Source organism: Sciurus carolinensis, chromosome 1 (assembly GCF_902686445.1).
Source record: "Sciurus carolinensis chromosome 1, mSciCar1.2, whole genome shotgun sequence".
Lineage (NCBI taxonomy): Eukaryota > Metazoa > Chordata > Mammalia > Rodentia > Sciuridae > Sciurus > Sciurus carolinensis.
The window spans coordinates 47,705,969-47,731,250 of NC_062213.1; the positions used below are offsets into that span (position 1 = coordinate 47,705,969).

General features: G+C 37.6%; 1 protein-coding gene and 1 non-coding gene across 2 annotated transcripts in view; one reads left to right on the plus strand and one right to left on the minus strand.

Annotated features, from left to right (window-relative positions):
- Window positions 1–15,270: 15,270 nt before the first annotated feature.
- Ripk2 (receptor interacting serine/threonine kinase 2) overlaps window positions 15,271–25,282 on the minus strand; it is a 41,551-nt gene continuing 31,539 nt past the window's right edge. Inside the window, exons 9-12 of the mRNA XM_047553289.1 lie at window positions 24,322–24,415; window positions 22,081–22,239; window positions 21,184–21,544; window positions 15,271–15,325 (exon numbers count right to left, since the gene is read on the minus strand). Coding sequence (XP_047409245.1) covers window positions 15,316–15,325; window positions 21,184–21,544; window positions 22,081–22,239; window positions 24,322–24,415 — 624 coding nt within the window. The 3' untranslated portion in view covers window positions 15,271–15,315. The remainder of the gene's footprint in view (window positions 15,326–21,183; window positions 21,545–22,080; window positions 22,240–24,321; window positions 24,416–25,282) is intronic.
- Trnat-ggu (transfer RNA threonine (anticodon GGU)) lies at window positions 19,023–19,087 on the plus strand. Its single transcript has one exon. It is a non-coding gene; the product is annotated as a tRNA-Thr (tRNA).

Here is a 25,282-nt window from a genome sequence, read left to right on the forward strand (position 1 = left end):
AATCCATCATGGTGGAAGCACAGAGCAGAGCAAGCTGCTCACCTCATGGTGGCCAGGAAACAAAGAGAGAGGAAGGGGCTGGGGTTGCAGTGTCGCTTGCCTCTGTCCTGCACTGGGTTCTGCTTCTTAAAGGTTCCACCACATCTTAATAGCACCTCAGGTTGTTAACCAAGTTCCTAACACATGGGCCTTTGGGAGACACCTATCCCAACCATAGTGCTATGCCAAACCCTGTGTAAACTTTAAATGTATAACTGATTTAATCTTTACAATATTCCCATACTATTATTTTTTAATTTGTAAAAAACCTCAGCGGCCTGGCATGGTGACACACACCTGTAATCCCAGGAGGATCTTAAGTGCAAGGCCAACCTGAGCAAATTAGTGAGAACCTGTGTCAAAAGAAAAAGGGTCAGGATGAAATACAGCACACTTGGGTTCAATCCCTAGTACCATAAGAAAAAAACAAAACAAAAAAGTTAGTTGAGGGAAAGAGCAATAGCTTGTTTCAACCTTATCACAGGAATAGCATCATTTGCCAGGAGAGAAGGCAAGTTTAAGATGACACAATAAGCCACAGAGTCAGAAAATAAGTGACAGTCACAATGGGTGTGGGCAAATAAATGACCAATAGTAAGTTTCCAAGAAGAAAAATATAAAGAACAGTACACTGCTAGAGAATTTGAAAAGTAGCCCAAGAATACCAGAATTGCATCAAAATGGAGGATTTTTCTTGTGGGCAGATGGATTCTCTTTAGAGGACCTCCCTCTTTTCTCCCTGTCTTTTCCATTAAGAAATTATCCTGAAATAAAAACAACCCATGTGGTCCTTGTTTTTGAAAAGGTCAATTATATTCATTTTCTCTACAAATAAATATATAGCTACAGAGGAGTCATTAGGTTTTCTTTATAAAAAATGAATTCCCTTGTCCTTGCCAGGCAGTAAAAGAAATTCTGAGGTATATAGAGTGTGACAGGCAGGAATTGGGACCCCATGATTTGCATCCTAGTGCTGGGATCATGAATATGTCACATTATGTTGAATGTGTTGAATTAGGAAGTTACAGTTGCACAAAAAATTATCTAAAAAGGGGCAGGAGAGGTACAAAGTATGAGAGGAATTCTACGCATTCCTGGGGACTTGGAACCTGGAGGTAGCAAGTCAGGAGCCAACGGATGTGGGCAGCCCTTAGAAGTTGCAAACAACACTTAGCTGCCAGCAGCATGAAAAGTTGACGTCAGTCCTATCACTGTAAGGAACTGAATTCTGGCAATAACTCCAAAAAGCAAGGAAATGGTGTTTCCCGTAGAGCCTCTGCAAAGAAACATTGCCCCGCCACACTTCGATATTAGCTCTGTGACTTGTGTCAGACTTTTGACCTACAGAAATGTGAAATAGCAAATGTGGGTTGTTTTAAGATGCCAAGTGTTGGTAGTTGGTCACAACAGCATAGGAAAAGGAATAACATTCACAAAAGTCAGCCTTCATCCATGGATTCTAGGCTCCCTTGAGAAACTGTTCCTGGCAAAGACATCAGTTCTCACTATAACCTTGAAGATTTCCAGTCATCGACTGCACTTGACTTTACTGAATTTACTCCAAAAATACTGAATGACAACCACATGCTGGCATTGCTTTGGGTCCTGTAACAAAAAGCAAGAGAAACTTGGGGCTTACAGTTTACATGAAACTTGAGGCAAGTGAATGAGTACCCACAATACAGAATGATAGAAGTAATACCCAGCTCTGTGGGAGCACAGAAGCAGGATATGGATGGTTCCAAGATGTGGGCTCAGGAAAGGCTTGCTGGAAATGATGATTAAGTATGAACCTGAACCACATGAAGTGGGGTGGGCATGAGAGTGGTGCAAACAGTGGACATAGTATGTACAAAGGCTTAGACTGCCATCAGCTTCTCTGCTTAAACCCTCACCAGTCATCCTCTGCATAGCAGCCTTAGTGGTACAATTCCTATTCCATTTTGCTAAGATAAGAATTAAGGTTTGACAGTCTAAGTTAAGGTTCACTTTTATCTTAATATATTGAATAAAAATGTCAGATCCACCTAGACGAAAAGTTATCTTTGACTTCTGAAGTGCAAGAAAACAAATCTATATCATATCCAATATATTGATATCTTTTTTTTTTTTTTTCAGTGCTGGGGATTGAACGCGGGGCCTTGTGCTTGCAAGGCAAGCACTCTACCAACTGAGCTATCTCCCCAGCCCTGATATCTTTTTTTGAACAATCAGAACATCTTATTGTTTAATCTTACCCTCACCATGTAGCTATATTGTAAATCAGTAAAGAGCTATGCACTTAAAAGATGAGCAAAAGTTACACATATATATTGGATATGCTGTTTTGTTTCTTTTTTGAAGAAAAGCTATTGGAAATCCCAGAAAGAAAAAGAATACCCCTTAGTAGCCACGGTGACGGTGGTGCACACCTACAATCCCAGCAACTTGCCCAGCTGAGGCGAAAAGAGTACACCTTGTACTCTCATTCTGTTCAGACAATTGAAGGGTTAGATTGACAGAAACAAACTTCCTTCTCCTGGGAAAAACCCAGTCATGCTCCCTCTGCCCAACTAATTTGAGTATGCCATGCTCTGAGTCAGAGAGCAGTCTTGTGCCCTCAGCAGAGTCCTCTGATTAGCTAAAAAGAACTGTCCTTTCAAAACATGATCTTAGAAAAACACCAGTTCTGCCCGTGACATGGTGGGAAAGCCCAGAATACTGTTTTAATGCAACAGGGCATATAAACCTGCATCTATATCTAGGGAGAGAGGGCGAGAGAGGGTGGCTGTAGTTTGGGATGGGAAGTAAAAAAGAAGGCAAAGGAGAAGTGATTCTTGTGTATGGAAAGTGGTTATATGCTTAGGGAAGGATTCTACCAGTGTGAAGAGGAGCAATAGACAAATTATTCCCTTGGGGATCTGAAGACTTTTCTGACAAGGCAAGTAAGTGATGCACTGGCCTTCTTATTTTTTTGGAGCTTCATCAGGTCAGTCTTGGTCCTGCTGCCTTGACTTCTCGAAGCCAAACTCCTTTGGAGCCTTCTCAATATGCCTATTATCACTCAAGGTCATTTTAGTGTGAAGTGCTCCAGTGTTATTCGCTAGTGACCATCACATACACACAAGATGAAAGAGATACAAGGAAAGAGGGATGTCTCCTCCTTGTTGGTAAACGGATCCTAATTCCTAAAGAGTTCATCTAAAGCAATTTGAAATAATGACTATTGATCATTTTTCACCACAAAGAAGCTACTTGTGTACCAAGCTTCTATTTGCAGATTATTAACTTAGAAAGTGTGTGTTCAGTTATCATTCATTAACCATGACCAAGCAACATATTTAAAAGTGAACTGAAAAAAGAAAAAGAGGTGGGGGGGGGGGGATGGGGAACATGAAAACTAAAAGCAAACCAACGTGGGGGTGGATGGGTGGGGGAAGTCTCAAACACAAATAAGCAAAAAAAAAATCTCTTCAAGATTCATCTCTTTTTTCCAAAGGAAATCAATGTCTCCTCCTTATGTAGATTTTATTTTAAAGAGCATGTTATCACAGGTAATGTCATAGTTCTTAAAATGTACTGATTTAGTTTCAGAATCATCATGAGTAACAAAAATTTTTAAATAAATCTAAAGTATATACTAAAAATAAAAAAGGGGTAATTCTGGTTCTTCTATTTATTAGCATTTGGATAGTCACCATCATTTGCTATATCTAAGTGAATTTTAATTTATCTAGTCCTCTTTATTACCATTCTGATGATTTCCCCCCCCCTTTTTCATGAAATTAAATAATATCTATGTCATCTATATGTATTGATGACTATCAAATTTATTTTTCTGACTCAGACGTCTCTGATCAGAGACTTGTGCTTTATATTTTTGAAGTTTTTTTTTTGGTACTGGGGATTGAGCTCAGAGGTACTTGACCACTGAGCCACATCCCCAGCCCTATTCTGTATTTTATTTAGAGACAGGGTCTCACTGAGTTGCTTAGTCCCTCACTTTTGCTAATGCTAGCTTTGAACTTGGAATCCTCCTGCCTCAGCCTCCTGAACTGCTGGGATTATAGGCGTGCACCACTGTGCCTGGCTATTTTTGTAGTTTTTAATTGCAATTTCAAACTTAATACCAAACTCAACTCTTGGTATTTTTCACTCCAAACCTTGAGAAATTATAACTTTCTCAAAAAATTGTATTGTTATCTTTCCAAATTTAAAGCTAAAATCTTGGGGCTTGTCTTGATTTCTCTTTCCTTTCTCACCCGTTATTTTCATACCCAATATGTGGGCAAGTTGTGTTGTTCTAGCTTCAAAATAAACCTGAACCCCATCTTTCTTTCTGTCCCCACTGTGGAGATCCTGATCTAAGTCACCCTAGTTTCCCACCTGGACCAGCCTCCTAACTGGTCCCCCTCCCTTATTCCTTAGGGCATGTTAGCAACCTTTGTGATATTTAAAAATTCAAATAGTTACACTTTTACTCTCCTATAAACCCTCTGTGAAGTTCCCTTTGCACTTGGGATTATATGCAAACTCCTTCCCTGCTCTGTAAACCCTGTATGATCTCCATCTTCCCTATTTCCTCTTATGGACTATTCCAGTTACACCAAAAACAAGCAAAAACCAAAACAACTTTTTCCATTGCTATTTCACATTTCTTGTTCTCCCAGATTAACTAGGTTAATATGGCAATTAACCAGGAAAGCTAGTTCCTGACTCTCATTTAGGATTCAGTTTCAATGACACCTTTTTAGGGAGGCTTTCCCTAACTACACTATTTAATATAAGTCTCCTCATTGGTCATTTTTACTCCTTCTCCTTGGTCATCAACATTGTAATAACAATCTGTAATTATTTCATATTTGATTCTGTTTATTTCACAGTTGTGTAAACTCCTTAAAGGCAGGGATGCCCCCTCTCCTTATTACCATTGAACCACAAGACTTAGTAATAAATAACAAGTACTCAATAAACATCTCTTAATAAGTAATAATAGCACCCTTACTTTATACCGAAGTCATTTAATTTGATTTCTTTCAGCACAGTAATTTTGGTCTGACTACTCCAACATCTGTATATTTACATTTTTACTATGTTATGCTTATATAGGCACACATATCCATCTCTTGATTATGGCACTAACAAATTTGTAAAATTGTCTAAAAAAGATTTTATGAAACAATAGACATTTAATTAGCATTGAAGTCTGATGAGTAATACTAGTTTTGGGTTTGAACATGCAACCTGCTCCTACTTTCACATCCTGGGTAAGAGTATGCTTATTTAGGATGACTGTCACTGTAAATAAGACAGATATGTGTATATACACACACATATATATGCTGGGAATTGAACGACTGAGTTACAATCCCAGTTCTTTTTGTTTTATTTTACTTTTTTGAGACAGGGTCTTGATAAATTGCTAAGGTAGGTCTTGAACTTGGCAACTTTCCTGCCTCAGCCTTCCAAGTTGCTGGGATTATACGTGCATGCCACTATGCCTGGAAAATAAAACATAATTCTTGTTCCCAAGGTTTAATTGGGGATTCAGACAAATAGCGAGCAACTGTAAGACAGGGAGTTAAAACTGTGAAGAGGCCAGGCACAGTGTTGCAGGCCTGTAATCCCAGCAGCTCCAGAGGTTGAGGCAGGAGAATCCCGAGTTCAAAGCCAGCCTCAGCTAAAGCGAGGCACTAAGCAACTCTGTGAGACCCTGTCTCTAAATACAATACAAAATAGGGCTGGGGATGTGGCTCAGTGGTTGAGTGCCCCTGAGTTCAATCCTTGGTACCAAAACCAACCCCCCAAAAACAAAAACAAAAAACTGTGAGGGGCAGGTTTATTAGTTTTCTATTGCTGCTGTGACAAAGTACCATGAATTTAGTGGCTTAAAACAACACAGATTTTTTCTCTTCTAGTTCTGGAGGTTGGTAGTCCAAAATCAGTTTCACTGGGCTAAAGTCAAGGTGTTTGCAGGACTGGTTGCTTCTGGAGGTTCTGAGCAGGGAGGATCAGGTAGTCCTTCCCAGCTTCCACAGCTGCCTTACTTGCATTTCTTTGCTCTTGCTGGCTTCCTCTATCTTAAAAATAGCAGCACGTCATCTTCAAATCTCCTTGCTTCCTTGCTCACATGCTGTATTTCTTTTGTGATAACATCTTTCTCCCTCTGTAAGGATGTTTGTGATTATTTTTTGAGTCCACTCCCAAGATCCAGGATAATCTCCCTAATTTGAGTTTCTCCACTTCATCATATCTGCAAAAATGTCTTTTGCCATATAAGGTAATATTCACAGGTTCTAGGAATTAGGGTTTGGGCATCTTTGTTGTTGGCTATTGTTTAACAGTAGGTAAAGAATAAGAACTAGGCCTATGGAAGAGACCAATGACTCAGGGTCAGGCAAGGATCAATGGTAGATTTCAAAGACGAGACCTTGCAGAAAAGTTTAGAATAGCCTGAAAGGGAAAGGGGAAAAGGGTCTTATTAAAGCAGCAGGAGTCAGAGAAGACAGGCCCACAGGGTAGCTGAGGTTAGGTGGACTGCTGATAGCTCAAGTGAACTAAATTCAACCAAAGGATTTGGAGAAAGGAGAGGAAGGACAGGAGAGAGGAAAGCAGATTTTGGAGACCTTGATGGCCTGGGGCAATGGAAAACCATCAAAGGATGGTAAAAGGGGAAGAAGCAGACTACACACCATTATTCTTGGTTCCTGTGTAAAAAAATGTATTGAGGAACAGAGTAATTAGTCATACAGATTCAACAAAGACTTTTTTGAACTACTAGGATATGCTAGGTTATAAAATACTTAGAATAAAGCAGACATGGTTCCCACTTACCCTTATGGAATTTGTTTATTGAAGATAAAGCAAACAGAAAATAAATAATCAAATCAGATATTTACCCTTTGGGATACCATACAAAAGGAATGCATAGAGTTGAGAGTCATTGGGAACCCACTTAGATATAGTGACCAGGGAAGGCCTTTCTGAGGAAGTGTGAGCTGAGATTTTGAAGGTAAGAGGAACCAAAAGATTCATTTCATAAAAGACCACATTTTGAAAGAGGGTGCCAGTGAGCCCTGGAGGAGCCTGCAAAGAGGGGGATGTGACACGAGGTGAGAGACTGGCATGCTCAGAAATCTTGCAGATTTCTTTTGTCCTAAGCATGAAGACAAGGTACTGAAGAGTTTAAGCCAGAGTATTTATGTGGCTTGGGAGTATTTACTTTTTAACTACCAGATGATAATTATCTGGGAAAGAGAAGTTGTTGATTGATCTGCAGTATGTCATTGCAGTGGGGATGGGAAAAGTTGTCAGGTTGTAGATACATTTTGGAGGTGGAATTGGCAGGACTTGAGATTAAGTGGGTATGAATGGTGAGGACCTTGAGAGTAGAGGAAGAGGAAGCAGAGGGAAGGAAGAAACCAATCTTATCAGTAGAGGGTTGTATTAGTTGTTGAGAAAAGAAACAGGGAAGGAAATTGAGTTTAGTGTGTGTGTCGCAGTAAGGAATGAAGAGGTCAGGTTTGGAATGTGGAATTTCCTGTGGAGCAGTCAAGAGGGTTGGGCTGGTAGGAGGTGAATCTCGAATTTAGGAGAACAAGCTGACTTTGGAGTCATGGATGTCTAGGTGATAGCTAAGACCACGGAGGGGGATGAGGTAGATCAGAGAAGTGGCAAATGGTAAGGGGAGTAGGAACATGAGAAGGCCCAGACTGAAACTTGAGTAAGTCCAGTACCTGAAGCACTTGACCAGAACAGGACCAAGACAGGAGAAAAACCAGGGATGTGTAGTGCCACAAATGGCAAGAGAAGTATTAGCAAAGGAAGAGTGATAGGAGAAGGACCGAAATGCTTCCCCTGGGCTTAGAAACTAGGAGGATATGTTCATCATTTTGGGCAAGAATAATTTCAGGGGAGTGGTTCAGATAGAAACCAGATTAAATGGCTGTGGAATGAGTAGGGACAGATGGGAGGTGTGAAGTGAGAATTGTCATAGTCAGTTCTCTCAAGAAGTTTGGCCATCACATTCATACATTGCTGGTAGAGTTGCAAATTGGTGCAGTCACTCTGGAAAGCAGTATGGAGATTCCTCAGAAAACTTGGAATGGACCCACCATTTGACCCAGCTATCCCACTCCTCGGCCTATACCCAAAGGACTTAAAATCAGCATACTACAGAGATACAGCCACATCAATGTTCATAGCTGCTCAATTCACAATAGCTAGATTGTGGAACCAACTGAGATGCCCTTCAAATGACGAATGGATAAAGAAACTGTGATATATATACACAATGGAATATTACTTAGCCATAAAGAAGGATAAAATGATGGCATTTGCTGGTAAATGGATGGAGTTAGAAAATATCATGCTAAGTGAAATAGGCCAAACCCAAAAAACCAATGGCCGAATGTTTTCTCTGATAAGTGGATAAAGATGCATAATGAGGGGGGTGGTGGGGTGGGGGAAGAGAAGAATGAAGAGACTTTGGATGGTGTAGAGGAATATGGGGTGGGAGGGGGTGCGGGAAGGAAAGATAATAGAATGAGACACACAGTATTACCGTATGTACATGTATGATTGCATGAATGGTGTGAATCTATATTGTGTACAACCAAATGAAAAGTTGTACTCCATTTGTGTATAATGAATCAAAATGCAGTCTGTAAAAATTAAAAAATAAATAAATAAATAAAAAGGAGTCTGACCATAATTCAATCGGGTATTGTCGAGAGTTTAAATTGATACAGACTTTTAGGAGAGAATTTGTCAATATTCATTGACATTTAAAGTGTTATACTCATTGGCCCAAGAAGTTCAATTTCTAGACATGTGCCATAATACTTTAAAAGTGTAATACATACCTGCTCATACTGTTTCTAATAGCAGAAACTGGGGAAAATAAAATATCCACTAATAGGAAATAGATTAAATACTGGTACATCTATATAATGAGGTAACATATAGAGGTTTAATGTAATGATGCAAATTACGTGTCCTGATGTGTAAATATTTAAGAAGCAAACTCCAGAACAGTATGTGTAATTAATTTATGGAAAACCAAAAAGTGGAAAGCCCAATCCACTTAAATTGTGGTTGTTTGGTGGGGTTGCTCTCACTTTGTGTTTTGCATATAACTGTAAAATTTTTACCTTTTACTTCAGAAAGATGTGGGGGCTGTGGGGAGGAGAAGTCTGGCTGTGGTAGAAAAAGAAAGAGGGAGATAGAAAAAGATAAAACTTTATGATGAGGAGGAGGAGGAAGAGGAGGAGGAAGGCCTGAGCAGGTCTGTGTCACTGGAAGGAGCCTGTGGTTAGAGGGAAAAGCACTGAATGAGCAGGCGGAGAAACACAGAAACAAGGCTGAGCCAGCACGGTCACGCACCCCTATAATCCCAGCAGCTCGGGAGGCTGAGGCAGGAGAATCGTGAGTTCAAAGCCAGCCTTGCAACTTAGTGAGACCCTGTCTCAAAATAAAAAATAAAATGGACTATGGATGTAGCTCAGTGGTTAAGAACAAAAAAGAAGCAAAGGCTGATTCTTAGCAAGTGAAGAGGTACTTCGGCTGGCATATGAGAGAATAAGGAGTCAAAAATCTGTTTTTTGATTCAGTTAACAAGAATTATGTGAGTTCTTGTTATTTGTCAGGAAGGTCATTTTATGGTACACCCAAATACTTAAAAATTTTATGTTGTTTCAAACTTTCTGTTGTTTTAAGCCAGTATTTCTTAAGGTATCACCCAGAGATCCCCTGTGAACTTTCAAGGGGTCCATGAGCTCAGACTTGTCTTCACAACAGTTCTAAGATGTTGGATGTTGTTGCATTTCTCACTCTCAGTCTCTCACAGATGGAAAATGGAGAGTTTTCCATGGGCTGAAAGACTTGTGATTTTGCAGCAGATTGAATGCTGACATGAGAACCCACCTTGCTTCTACTGTTTCTTTCTTTCTCTTTTTTTCCTTTTTTCTTTTGCAGTGCTGGGGATTGAACTCAGGGTCTCAAACTTGCCGGGCAAGTGCTCTTTATTAAGCCACATCCCTACCTCTGCTTATCTTCTTTAAAGAGATCTGCAAACAAAACAAAACAAAAACAAAAACAAAAACAAAAAAAACCACTCCTGCCCTTCTCACCATTATTCTTTTCATTTTGGAAGATCCAGTTATTTTTCAGAAAGATGTATTAACATGTAATGAGTATTTCAATGTTACTTTTAAATGAATTCATATATTTTAAATTTCTGAGTCTATAATTTCTACTGTAGTAAATATGGCCAGAGATAACCCACAACAGCAGAAACCCTTTTGGCTCCTCAATGATTCTTAAACCACGTCACAGTGAACATCACTGTGGTTTCATGTTTATACATATCTTTGATTATCTCCTTAGAATAAATTTGTGAATGTTGAAGGATCAAAAATTTGCAAAGGCCTAAGGAGACAGGACAGTTAAATGTAAGCTATTATAATGGATGGGATCCTTGAGAAGAAAAAGGACATTAGGCAAAAACTCAGGAAATCTGAATCAAATATGAAAAGATAATAATGGTGTATTAATATCAGTTCATTAATTATAATAAGTACCATACTGTTATAAGGTTTTTGGCAAGAAGAAAAACTATGTTCAAGGTAAGGGGAACTCTCTATACCCTCTGTACTAGCTTTTAAATTTTTCTGGAAGCTATAGATTATTCTAAAACAAAGTCTATTTTAAAAAATGAAGTGCCTCAGAGCCCTAGGGCTGTCATTAACAGCTCATCACAATCTTGGTGACCTTAACCAACAGATATTTATTTTCATAGTTCTACAGGTGGCCTTCAGGGCCACCCTGCTCCGTCCACAGGCAATCCTGTTTTGCTTCTTCTGGCTTCTGGTGGCTCCAGGCTTGTGCCTGCATCACTGTAGTCTCTGATTGTGTCTTCATGAGGTCTTCCCTATGTCTCCTCTTCTCTCTATCCCTCATAAGGACGCTTCTCATTGGAGCTAGAGCCCACCACTAAATCCAGGATGGTCTCATCTTTAGATTCTTAATTTAATGATGTCTGCAAAGACTTTCAGATTAGGGTCACATTCAAAGATTCTAGGGGTGAGGACTTTTAACATTTCTTTCTGGAGGCAACCATGCAACATACTACTTTATTTGCAAACAGTCAAAAAAGAGTCTACCAATCAACGCTGGAGAATTGTACAAACATAATAATCCTTATTTTAGAAGATACAACCTGGGTTCATATTTCTCACTGTACTTTGCCAGTTGGGGTCTGTCTTTGATAACCATTTCTGAAATTGGGATTGCATAACTGTGTGAAAGGTCTAAGAAGGGTGAGTAGGCTGTTAGAAATCGAGAATGACAAAAGAGACTGAAGAGACTTGTCTAATGTCTGCCTGGTTTCCTGATATATCTATACGCCAAGTCCTTGAAAATCTCTAGTACGCAGAGGATGCTGAGTGAATATTGTTCGTGAATGAATGATATGTCCCCACCGCTGATTGGCAGGCCTATATCTGTATGATTATGTATCTCTAGCTCTATCATCTTAGCTACTCTGTATGTATATTTTTTCCCTATCACTGGAGTATAGGCAACTTGAGAATAAAGGTTCACATCATGATTCTTTTTTTCTAGTCCAGATAGTCCCAGTCACAGAAAATTCTACCAATTCTAATGTGGTCCGTCACTGATTTTTCTGTCTCTCTGTCAGTCCTACTCCCACTCCTCCCTTTTTCCCTTGATTTAAAACAATATTGTTTCTTTTAGTGTAAAAGAACACAATGCTGGGGGCATGATAGCAGTTGCTTAAAATGTATCATCTGGGATTCAGCCAATGAAAGTAGAATCTATTTAGGAACAGGATATAAGAGCTGGGTAAGGTTATGGTGGTTAAAATCACTGTGGGCTCAGAAGAGGTCTTTCTAGACTCTGCAGATTACTAACGCCTCAGTTTTCTCATCTATATGATCAGGATAATAAGGGTACCACCCACATAGTGTTGTTTTCAGAAATAGATTTCATGATATTTGCAAAATACATGACTGGGTTAGTCTAATACTGAGCAAGCATTCAAAAATGATAGCTACTATATTAAGCAATTCCAGTTTTTATTTTAAAAAAACATCTTTTTGCTAATGACTTACATTTAAATCTCCGGTCTGGTGCCTTTCTGTGATCTCCAGACAACTGCCTACTTGTTCTTTCCAATTGGTGTCTGAAAAAGCTTCTTGAATATATTGTATTTGTTCAAAACAAATCTATTCATTCCACTTCCCCAAACCAAATGAAATAAAAACAAAACTCTTTCCTACTCTTCTTCCATTTGCTAAATTACTCAAGTCAGTAGTCATCCTTAGTCCTCTTCTCTCATATCTAATCCTTTGCCATATTGTGTTGGTTCTAGCTCTGGATTACGTATCGAATCTCTTCACATGTCTAAATGGCCCACTCCAGTCTAAGCATTTTAAATGGCTTCTCACAGTCAACTCTTGACCCCACCCCTGCAACCCATCCCTTTCAAGTGAAGCCTTCTGCATTTTCCATGATGCATTAGAATAGAATTAAACTCCTTTCAGACCTAAACACACTTCACCTTTTGGGCTGTGTTTCTTTCTCCTATCATCTCTCCCCATCTCCTCTGTCTTCCAACCTCACTGTCTGTTAATGTTCTATCACTGGAAAGTCCTTTCCCTACTCCTCAGCATGGTTGTCCCATTATCCTCCGTAGTGATGCATTGTAGTGTCCCCTTCAGAGAGAGGTGTTCCCTACCATCCCATGCAAATTCCTTCTTTGCACCTCACAAGTGAATTCTATCAAGAGTATTTGCTTGTTTCATTTCTAGTTCTACAATCTATAATTATCTTCTTTTGCTTGTTAATAGATCACTGTTCCACTCAGCTGGGAAAAGGTGATTTTCTTGAGGGTGGAGACCTCTTCAAGATGGCACTAAATACTTAGAGAGGCCTTAAGCAACTCAGCAAGACCCTGTTTCTAAATATAAAAAAGGACTGGGGATGTGGCTTAGTGGTTAAGTGTCCCTGGGTTCAATCTCTGGTATGAAAAACAGAAACCAACCAACCAAACAAAAAAAGATGGTATTACATGAAAAAGAAAGTTGTGGTACCTTGTGAAGCAAACAGTTATGTTCCAAATTTTCAAAAATGCCTGATTTTATATAATCAGTATATGGTCAAACACAAAAATAAAAGATGTAAATCTCTGTTGAAAATGTTTTCCTCTTCCTTTTATTGCATTATTTTAATTTGGATTCAGCATCTTAGAAAACTTTTAGTTGTAAGCATTTTCTCATCTTTTTGTAAAGCATATAAATCCTCCTGGAGAGAGGGCTTTAATCAGCTTTATTACCCAGAATTGTCTTAAAACCAGGAACCATTTCTTTGTAATGCCGTCATCCAGGAAGACGCCCACTCCCCCTACACCCCAGTTTGTGCTGAGAATTAGAGTCTAACTTTAGCAGGCTGCCTGACTTCAAGTTGCAATCTTAATTGCTTTTAAAAAAAAATCATCTTTCCTTTGGACAAAGAAAATCAGCTAACACAACTGATCACCCTAATTACCAGGTAAAGTTATGATAAACTATGCAAGATAGAGGAAAATAACAGGATTCCACTGCATGATATTATTTAAATCTAAGGGAGGAGACATTCCAATTGTGTTGGCAAGCCTAATTAGGAGCATCATGTTTAGTGAAGGGTATCAAGCTTTCAGGTATACAGACCATCCCACTTAAATAACCATTGAGGGAGGCAGGGATTATTCTAAAGCAGAAAAGCCAAATAAAACAAAACATCAGGAAGAGAGGAGTTGCCTAAAATACATATAAAGGGCAATCATATGGAAAAATCAGCTTTACTCCAAGAGCCCAGTCTTTCATGTTTACACCAGTTTCTTCAGTATACCTTTCAACACAATCTGGTATCGCTTCTTGGGTTGTTCCTCCTACGTCAACTCAGCTCCCTACTGTCCTCATTCACGCGACCCTTCTGAAGTTCTTCTCAAAGAACTTAGTTGTAAATTCTAATCTGATCTGAAGGCCATGTTTAACCAATCTTTCCAAAATGCAATACATGACTAAAATATGGGAATTCAGGTTGGATGCCAAAGTAAAAACTGCCAATCAAACCTCAGTACAGAGACTATACATTCTGAAGACAGGCGTGGTGATCAGACATAAGAAAAATGGATTGATAAGCCTCAAGAGAAATTATGTTAAACACAATTCTACCTATAGTCATTCTTAAAACTATGGTCTTGGAATTGCCTAGAGGATTTGTTAAAACAGATTTGTGGACCTCACCTCTACTGAGAAGCCTTAATTTGAATTTCTAACATGCTTCAGTTATGCTAATGCAGCTGATCTGTGGACAACCCTTCTGGGCAGCACAGCCATGAAATACAAAGTCAAGAGTGCCATTTCTAGACTAGTTAAGATCATCTGGCTGGGCATGATGGAGTACACCTGTAATCCCAGCGACTCTGGAGGCTGAAGTAGGAGGATTACAAGTTCTAGGACAGCCTCAGAAACTTAGCAAGGTCCTATCTCAAACAAACAAATAAACAAACAAACAAAACATTATCTTGTGCCATCATCCTAGAGACTGAATCTTTTTTTTATTCATTCTATTTAGTTATACATGACAGCAGAATGCATTTAGATTCATTGTACACAAATGGAATGAAACTTTTTCATTTCTCTGGTTGTACATGATGTAGTTCACCATTTGTGCAATCATACATGAACAGAGGGTAATGAGGTCTGTCTCATTCCACCATCTTGGCCACCCCCCCCCTCCCCTCCCTTCATTCCCCTCTGCCCAATTCAAAGTTCCTCCAACCCCACCCCCACCCCCATTATGTACCAGCATCAACTTATCAGTGAAAACTTTGGCCTTTGGTTTTTTGGATTGGCTTCTCTCGCTTAGCATGATATTCTCTAACTCTATCCATTTACCTGCAAATGCCATAATTTCATTCTTCTTTAAAGCAGAGTAATACTCCATTGTGTATATATACCAGTTTCTTTATCCATTCATCTGTTGAAGGACATCTAGGTTGGTTCCACAATCTAGCTATTATGAATTGAGTTTCTGTAAACATTGATGTGGCTGTGTCAATGTAGTATGCTGATTGTAAGTCCTTTGGGTATGGGCCAAGGAGTGGGATAGCTGGGTCAAATGGTGGGTTCATTTCTGAGGAATCTCCATACTGCTTTCCAGAGTGGTTGCACCAATTTGCAACTCTACCAGCAATGTATGAGTGTACATTTTTCTCCACGTCCTCACCAACACCTATTGCTGCCTGTAGAAGAGCGAAGCAGGGGGTATGACAATACCAGACCTTCAACTATACTATATATATCTATATATATATATACATATACACTATATATATATATATACTATATATACTATATATATTACTATATATTATACTATATATATTTTATATATATATATATATATATATATACACACATATATACTATAGTAACAAAAATGGCATGGTATTGGCACCAAAATAGATGGGTAGATCAATGGTACAGAATAGAGGACACGGACACAAACCCACATAAATACAGTTTTCTCATACTAGACAAAGGTGCCAAAAACATACAATGGAGAAAAGATAGCCTCTTCAACAAATGTCGCTGGCAAAACTGGAAATCCATATGCAGCAAAATGAAGCTAAACCCTTATCTCTCATCCTGCACAAAACTCAACTCAAAATGGATCAAGGACCTAGAAATTAGATCAGAGATCCTGCACCAAATAGAAGAAAAAGTAGATCCAAATTTTCATCATATTGGCTTAGGACCAGACTTCCTTAACGTGACTCCAAAGCACAAGAAATAAAAGCAGGAATCAATAATTGGGATAGATTCAAACTAAAGAGCTTTTTCTCAGCAAGGAAAACAATCAACAATGTGAAGAGAGAGCCTACAGAGTGGGAGAAAATCTTTGCCACACACACTTCACGTAGAGCACTAATCTCCAAAATCTATAAAGAACTCAAAAAACTTTATACCAAGAATACAAATAACTCAATCAACAAATGGGCTAAGGAAATGAGCAGACACTTCACAGAAGATCTACAAGCAATCAACAGATATATCAAAATATGTTCAACATCTCTAGTAATAAGAGAAATGCAAATCAAAAATACCCTAAGATTTCATCTCACCCCAATTAGAATGCCTATTATCAACAATACAAGGTTTTCTTCATTTTCTTTAGTGTTCTGTAGTTTTCATTGTAGAGGTCTTTCACTTATTTTGTTAGATCGATTCCCAAGTATTTAATTTTTTTAGAGTCAGTCTATTGTGAATGTGGTAGTTTTCCTAATTTCTCTTTCAAAGGATTCATCACTTATGAAGAGAAATGCATTAGATTTATGGGTGTTGATTTTATATCCTGCTACTTTGCCGAATTCATTTATGAGTTCTAGAAGTTTTCTGGTGGAATTTTTTTGAATCGTCTAAACATAGAACTATGTTGTCTGCAAATAGTGATAGTTTGAGTTCTACTTTTCCTATTTGTATCCTTTTAATTTCTTTCATCTGTCTAATTGCTCTGGCTATAGTTTCAAGGACTGTGTTGAATAGAAGTTGTGAAAGAGGGCATCCCTGTCTTGTTCCAGTTAGACGGAATGCTTTTGATTTTTCTCCATTTAGAATGATGTTGGCCTTGGGTTTAGCATAGATAGCCTTTACAATGTTGAGGTATGTTCCTACTATTCCTATTTTTCTAGTGTTTTGAATATGAAGCAGTGCTGTATTTTATCAAATGCTTTTCCCCAACTATTGAAATGACCATGTTTCTTTACTTTAAGTCTATTGATGTGGAATTACATTTGTTGATTTCTGTATGTTGAACCAAACTTGCATCCCTGGGATGACGTAGGGTTCTACTTCATGGAATACTTTGAGGAGTATTGGTATTAGTTTTTCTTTGAAGGTCTTGTAGAACTCAGCTGAGAATACATCTGGTTCCAGGCTTTTCTTGGATGGAAGGCCTTTGATGGTATCTTCCATTTCATTGCTTGAAATTGATCTGTTTAGATTGTGTATGTCCTCCTGATGCAGTTGGGTAGGTCATATGTCTCTAGAAAGTTGTCAATGTCAATGAGATTTTCTATTTCGTTACAGTGTAGATTTTCAAAGTAGCTTCTAATTATATTCTGTATTTCAATTGTGTCTGTCATATTTCCTTTTTTATCATGAATTCTAGTAATTTGTGTTTTTTCTCCTTTTCATTAGTGGAATTAAGTGTTTATCAATTTTGTTTATTTTTTTTCTAAGAACCAACTTTCTGTTTTGCCAATTTTTTCTTTTTCAATTTCATTGATTTCAGCTCTGATTTTAATTATTTCCTGTGTTCCACTGCTTCTGGTGTTGATTTGTTCCTCTTTTTCTAAGGCTTTGAGATGTAATGTTAGGTCATTTACTTGCTGACTTTTAATTCTTTTAATGAATGAGTTCAATGAACTTTCCTCTTAGTACTGCTTTCATAGTATCCCAGAGATTTTCATGTTGTACTGGTATTCTTATTTACCTCTAAGAATTTTTTTTAATCTCCTCCCTGATGTCTTCTGCTATCCATGTGTCATTCAATAGCATATTATTTAGTCTCCAGGTGTTGGAGTACCTTCTGTTTTTTATTTTATCATTGATTTCTAATTTCATTCCATTATGATTTGATAGAATGCAGGATAGTATCTCTATTTTTTTGTATTTGCCAAGAGTCACTTTGTGGCATTATTGTGTTGTGGTCTGTTTGATTCCTGAAATTGAGAAGGGTTTGTTTGATGTACATAGATGCTCCATTGTTTGGGACATAAATATTTACGATTGTTATTTTTATTTTATTTTTTTAAAAAGCTAGTCCTTTTTATTGACACAATCAATGGAACATTTGTGGTAGTATGGCAGAATGGTCACAATGTCCTGCCACAACTTCTGACATTCAAATTAGTCCACGTGTCTTTTGTAGCACCTTGGCTTTGTATTTTTCTTCAGTGGGACAAGTGTAATTATCCCTCCAGTAAATATGCAGGCCTTGACCCTGATGGAGTTCCAAGAGCTGGCGGGTAAAAAGTTTCACTGAGTCTGGTTGTCCGAGAGTTAAGACTTTCTCTAAGCCAACGAAATATACATAATTGGCAGAATTGATGACAGATGGAATTCTATAGATGCTGTGTAACACTGGAAAGTCACATGGGAGTTTTGTCTTCCATATCATCGATGAGTAAACTGGCATTATGCAACATTTCTATTACTTCGATGATAATCTATCTCCTGGACCTTTCAGCCAATGATTAATGCCTATGAAAGTTTGGTTCTTACTTGTTTACCTGGTAACTGAAGTAAGTACTTGTAGGGTTCTAGAAGAATTCTTTGGACAGTTTGAGTCTTCTCCATTGTTTTTAAATTTCAAAGCTGAACTCACATCAACTTCCCACTTCCTAAGTTCAGACCAAGGTTCCTCCGGCGCCTTCATAAATCCCTCCTCTTACTTGACCACAAAACTCTCTGCCCTTCTTATAGCAAGAAAATGTGCCATCCGATGGTTATGTCTTGTTGATGTGATTCCTTAAGTAGTATTTTTATCTGTTCTGACTACTTTGGCTTGAAGTTCACTTTATCTGAGGATGGAAACCCCTACTTTTTTACATACTCTGTGTGTGTGATATGTTTTTTCCCATCCTTTCAACTGTCAGTTTGTGGATTAAAAACTGAATCTTAACTCATTGTTCTACTACTTCTGTGTTATTTTTGGTGTATTCATGTACCACATTTTTACAATCACTACTTCAAACTGTCTTTTTATTTGAATATTATAAAAATTATATACTATTACAAACAAAACGAGGACTACTTACACATGATTCATTTTCAAAGAAAATAGAATTTGAATTATAAAATACTTGCTAATATTATTTCTGAAATTCTGTGGCTGAAGCCTTATTTTTTTTTGTTAACAAGGGGGAGGGCTAGGGAGATAGCTCAGTCGGTAGAGTGCATGCCTGGTAAGCATAAGGCCCTGGGTTCGATCCCCAGCACCAAAAACAAAACAAAAAAAAAAAAAACAAAACAAGGGGGATTAAAAGATGATAGCACAAAATTAAGACATTCCCCTTTACTTAATTAGAAGGCTCCAGAACAGACTGAATGAAACTCATTTACTGTATGACTCAAATGTTTAAGCATTAAATCTGTGTACTTCTTAACATAACCCCATTCACTATTAGCTGTACTTATACTACATTTTGGGAAATGTGATTAAAGTGAAATGCCTCTCTTCTTTTCCAGCTTTCATTCCACTGAACTATTCATCGAACAGTTATTTAGAAAGTGGCCACTGTAGGTACCTGACCCTGTTCTGTACTGACTGGACCTAATCAGCATACTGTCTCACCTTCTCCCAAAGCATCACTATTTTTTAAATATGGGTCACCATGCAAATCAGTTGCTGAGATTCTAACAATTCTATGAAAGGATGCAAGTTCGCTGCAGATTCACCCTGATCCTTGACACCATCTTCTTATTTATCAGTATGTTTTTATTCATGTAGAGTTTGCAGAGCTGTGATGATGGCTGTCTATACCTGAGTCCTCCATACGGTGACCCATGGGAGAAAGTGTGTTGTAAGCATACAGCTCTAGTAAAAACTATGAGGATTTAGATCTTTGCAGGAAATGGAAAATGCAGGACAAAGTTCGTTTTATCAATCCACACATGCCACCCCAAATCAACATAAAAGTCAATGTGAGGACATCAGTATTCAAAAGTTTTTTAAAAAGAATATATACAGAGGAAAGGGAAAGCCTCCAAAAGAAAAGATTTTTATTCTACTTATTATTTCCCAAATTAAACCTTTATATTAGCACTTTTTGAAGTTTAATAGGCAGCTGTGTGCTTAATTAACTAATTAGTTTTCATTCTTCCCTATTAACTTCCATACTTCTCAATGGCACATGAGGAGATAGCACAGGTTAATGAGGTATCACAGGAGATTGAAAGACTTATTTTAAATTAAAAAAATTAATTGCCTCAATGCCACCTAATTTCTTTTGTTTGTTTTTCTTCCTGTTATTTTCTTTTATTTTTTATTCAGTTTTTTTCAGGTTATGGGTCTGGGGCTTCTTGAAAGTATTTTCAAATTCATCTCAGATCTTACTTTTTATTGTTTTTGTTAAAACATTTTCCAGAAAAAGTCTATTATTCCTTGTAGGTTTTCATTTAATGATATAGAACCCACCATGGAAAAAAAGCTCACATTGTACCTCTATTGTTTGGGTTAAAGTTGATGTGAAGAAGAAAAAAGAAAAAAAGCAGTCTGAATACTGTGTAGCAATTACAGAGTCAGATCTAGATTTGATCTAGAAGGCTATCCATGCTGTTCTAATAAATGCAAAAAGCAGGCTGCAGGATGATGTTCAAAGATAATAACAACATTAAGAAATGACCTTCTCCCAAATTAGCACATACTTCGTATGAGCAGGAAGGTGGTGCAGGACAGTACACATCAGGATCCTACCTTGGTTAGACTGGTGGTTGTTGACAGTGGGGAGGGCTGAGGTTAAAAGTGAGGGCAGAAAATAAAATAGAAATAATTAAAAAAAAGTTGAGGGCAGATAACTGTGATTAAAAGATTAAAGCTTTTCTTTATATACTCTGTATTCCTTGAAACATCTTTTAAAGAATTTATAAAGAAAATTTAAAAATGTAACCTGGAAAATGGAGTTTAAAATGAATGATTTTTTTTAGAGAGAATCTGAACCCGGGAAGACAGAGTATGAATGCTGTGCCATTCCTACACTTCATAAAGATCACATCTTACACAAGTAATAAATAACCCACAGAGAAATTGAGTGTGCAAATGGCTTCCATCAGAAACACATGATACTTTTAAGACAAGTGTTATGTACAAGAACATTATTACACTAAAAACAGTTATAATGAAAGAGACAGGAAAAACTGAAATGTAGCAAAATGCAAACTTTTTACTTATGTTAATTAAAAAAAATACTGCAATATCATGGAGGAAGACTAATATTTACCCTCCAAAAAATACCTTCATTAAAGCTTATAATACTCATGGATTTTGTTAAAACAATATCAACATAACAGAAATATAAATAACCTTCTATAAACTTACTTTTCTTCTTGAAAAAGACCCACTTTTAAACTTTTATTTTGAGGGAAATTTGAAGATGCTAGTCTGGAAACCATCAGTATTTCTGGGTAAGGTTGAAGACCCATTTGTTTGTTATCTTTCAACTTTTGCACTATAACTTTAGCAAATTCTTCTCCTTGGATGTCAGTGATGTCCAATAATTGTCTGACTTTTGAAGTCCTTGTAGGTTTGGTACTAATAAGTTCATAGTCCTCCTTCATGATCAAGTCCCTGGACAGGAGGGCATCTAGTGATTGGTTGAGGCAGGCTTCAGTCATTTGGCTCACAATGTCTTCCCTTTTGCTCTGGATCCATTGTTGAGCTATACCAGGCTGTAGACGCTCTGTAAAGGCAGGGGATGAACAATTGAAAAGGTGAGGATGGATATTCAGCAATGACTAAAATTACTAGAAAAATAAGTCTGCGTAAAACCTAATTTTCATATGTTGTGTCAATGTGAGACACCAGTATTATTTTTCAGGAAACCTAGGGATCTGGATTATCTTTTCTTCACCTTTCAGAAAAAGCATTGCCCTTTTATACGCCACAGTCATGGGGCAAATATCCTTTTATTCTTCAGGTTTTGTTTTTGATTTCCTTCAAATACACAGGACATACACATATTTGTTAAATAAACAAAAAATTGCTTTACCTTTAGGGACAGACTAAGGAATACCTCCTCTTTGCACTTCCTTCTTAGATGTTCATGGAGTACTGTTTGGGCCTATGTCAGCACTGAGTTTGGAAGTGTTTTCCTACTTAAGAGGGTGTCTACAGATCTTACTGAGGAAAATCAAATCTTGTACAGTGCATCTGTTGGCCACGTATTTGTGAGGTAAAATGGCACCACTTACAGTGTGTCTTATGGTAGACATTTACCTGAAAATCCCTCAGCTAAGAGTGAAGTGAAGATCGCTGAAGAGCAGGGGGTGGTCCTGTGATCACAGAATATGGTCCTCTGAGATGCAGACACGGCACTATCCCAACTGTGATTTACTGAGTGATGTAGCTTCCGAGAAGAGTAGTCTGGGGTTTTTCCTATAAAACACAAGATCTTCATTAGGGCTGGAATATTCCTTAGATATTCCTATTAGCTAAAATATCAACATTTTGGTCACACAGAAGGTAGGCTCCAATATCTTCAGGTTTTCACTGCTATCAAAGTTGCCTCAGAAAACGAATTCTGCAAATAAATAGGTTTTAGATAGAATAAGGGTACATACCAAATGTTTTTAACTACACTTCTGTCCATGCTTGTCTATTCTATATATATTAAGTTGTGGATTTCACTTTTCATAGTCCTGTGTTTCTTCTCCATCTTCCTCCTCCTTCTGTACTTTAAATGTGAGTTCTATACATGTGTCAATATGTAGTTAATATATAAAAATTTTTTTGGTACCGGGGATTGAACTCAGGGGCACTCAACCACTGAGCCACCTCCCCAGTTCTATTTTGTATTTTATTTAGAGACATAGTCTCACTGAGTTGCTTAGTGACTCAGTTTTGTTGAGGCTGCCTTTGAACTCATGATCCTCCTTCCTCAGCCTCTCAAGCCGCTGGGATTAGTGGTGTGCGCCATGGTGCCCGGTCAATATATACATTTTTAAATGTGTCAATCTATATATGACATTTGTCTTCCAGCCTCTCCTCTCCCAATTCTATCCAACCTCAAGAGTTCCAACTGTCCACCTCTGTTCTCAGATCTGTGTAATTAAATTTTCTGTCACTGTTGAATATAGCTGTACATTCTCAACAGCCCCCTGGACTTCACCTCCATATGTAATGCTAGAACCTCAAATTTTAAAAACTATGTTAAAAATTAACATTATCATTCACCTTAACTCTAAGACCTGCTTCAACTCTTATTTTTGTTAATAGCATTAATATTCTCCCAGTGACCAAGTTTAACAACTTGTTTATCTTTTTTTTTTTTCTTTTTTCTTTCTTAACTTCTTCAAGTTAAAAGTTAGAAGTCCTACCAGTGAGGCCTCCATAATATTTCTCACACCACTTCTGCCTGTTTTCACTCTGGGTCAGTTCTCATAATCAATTACTAGTACTTTGGTAATAGTCTCCTACATGGTCTCCCCAACTAAAATCTTTTCCTTTAGAAAACTCTTACATATTCCAGCCACAATATATCTCCCTAAAGCAAAGAATTTTATTATAACACATCTGTGTTTAAGAATTTTCAAAAGTTATTCCCTACTCAAGTTACAAAACCTGTTAGAATTTTGCATGACAAGACTTCTCTCTACTTTATCTATTTTCTTTCATTCACCCTCTTCAATCAAACCAAACTACTCACTGTTGTGTTTTCTTGCTCCTGGGCCTCTGTGATGTTCTTTTTGTCTGGAATGCCTGTGCTTCATAACTAGAGGCCCAGGCCAGAAACAGTGTCTTCATGATAACAATATGCTGTGTTAGAGTGACATGAAAGTCCTCCTCGAAGGAACTGACTTCAGTCCACTGTTGGGTTTGCCTGCTACTAGCTCTGTGATCCAAAGGGTTCTTAGTCTGTAAAAAGACTACCTCCCTTGCAAGCTGCTGTTGAAGTACTTTATAAAGAGTGTTACTCTTGAAGCTAGGTAAGTGGTGTGTGCCTGTAATCTCAGTGAATTGGGAGGCTTAGACAGGAAGATTGCAAGGTTTAGACCAGCTTTAGCACCTTATTGAGGGCTTAAGCAACTTAGTGAGACCCTGTCTGAAAATGAAAAATAAAACGGTTTGAGATGTGGCTCAGTGGTAAATTGCTCTGTGTTTAATTTCCAGTTAACCACCCTCACACACTTAAAAAAAAAAAAAAGTGTACCACAGTAGCTCTAAATCTCTTTCTTAATATATGCCTCTTTTCTATTTCATACTAGGGTAACTTACAAACATTTCTCCTCTTTCCTCTAAGAGCTTTTTTTTTTGAAGTGTCTAACACAATGCCTTTAATACTTAAATGTATTGAACATGCCACTGCTATCTTCACATCTTCAGATCTTGTCATTTAAAAAAATGAGTATGAATACATATAAAAGTATGTTCAATACAAACTATGGCTCCTAGTCAAGAATATGACCTTGGAAGAAAATGGAAAACTTAAAATTAATTCTGATTGGAAAATTAATATACCAGATAAAAAGTCTTTTTCTTGGGAAGTTGACAGGGACCTTGAGGTTCCAGGAGAACCACTGCTTTCAAGAGGCTGAGAGGATCCACATGATTCCTAAAGTAAACAAATGATAAATATGTTTAGGGAAGCTTTATTCCAAATGGTTAATAAAAATTCTTTTTTTAAAGTTATCAGCTTGAGTTTCCAACAGTTCTTGCTTTTGGATTACAAAGACTCAGAACTATTAACAGGTTATAACTTGTAGAATTAATGAAACATACATAAAAAAGCCAAAAAAATTCAAACGATTTCTTTATCAAATGGGGGAGATGGGTAACAATTACTTGAAATAATTTATTTTCAGGATGATCTATATGATCCCAGAGGCTTTGTCCAGTGGCTTGAACAGTGGATAAGAAATTTGCAATCTGTAACTCTGGTTGTCTACTGACTCACACCAACTGCCTATACTAAGGTTCCTTCACCTGAAGGAGTGGAGACCCGTGAAGAAGTAATGGAGAACTTGACTCTACTCCTAGCTCTGCCGTAGAATTACTTTGACAAGGCATTTAACTCTTGGTCTTTCTGAGTCTCTGTACTATCTAAAATGTGCGTGCACAGGCTCAAGGATCAAATGAGATGGTTTATAGAAAGAGATTTAAAAACTATATATTCTGCTTTAAGTTCTTTTGAAAGCATTATTTTCTGAATCTGTAAAGTGAATATAATATGTTTTTGAAAAAAATGACTCACTAAATAAATCTGAAAGAATGCTTCTAATGACACCTTTCTTCTTGGTAAGGAACAAGAATGACTTTTTCCTCTTCTTAACATGCACTGTATAAAATGTCAGGGACAGAAGTCAGTGCCAAAAAAGAGAAGATTATGATTTTATGGGATCAGTGAGAATGAGAATCAGAGAGGCTGGTTTCAAGCTTGCTGTGGGCTGCAGAATTCTAAGAGTTTCCTGAGCTTTAGTTC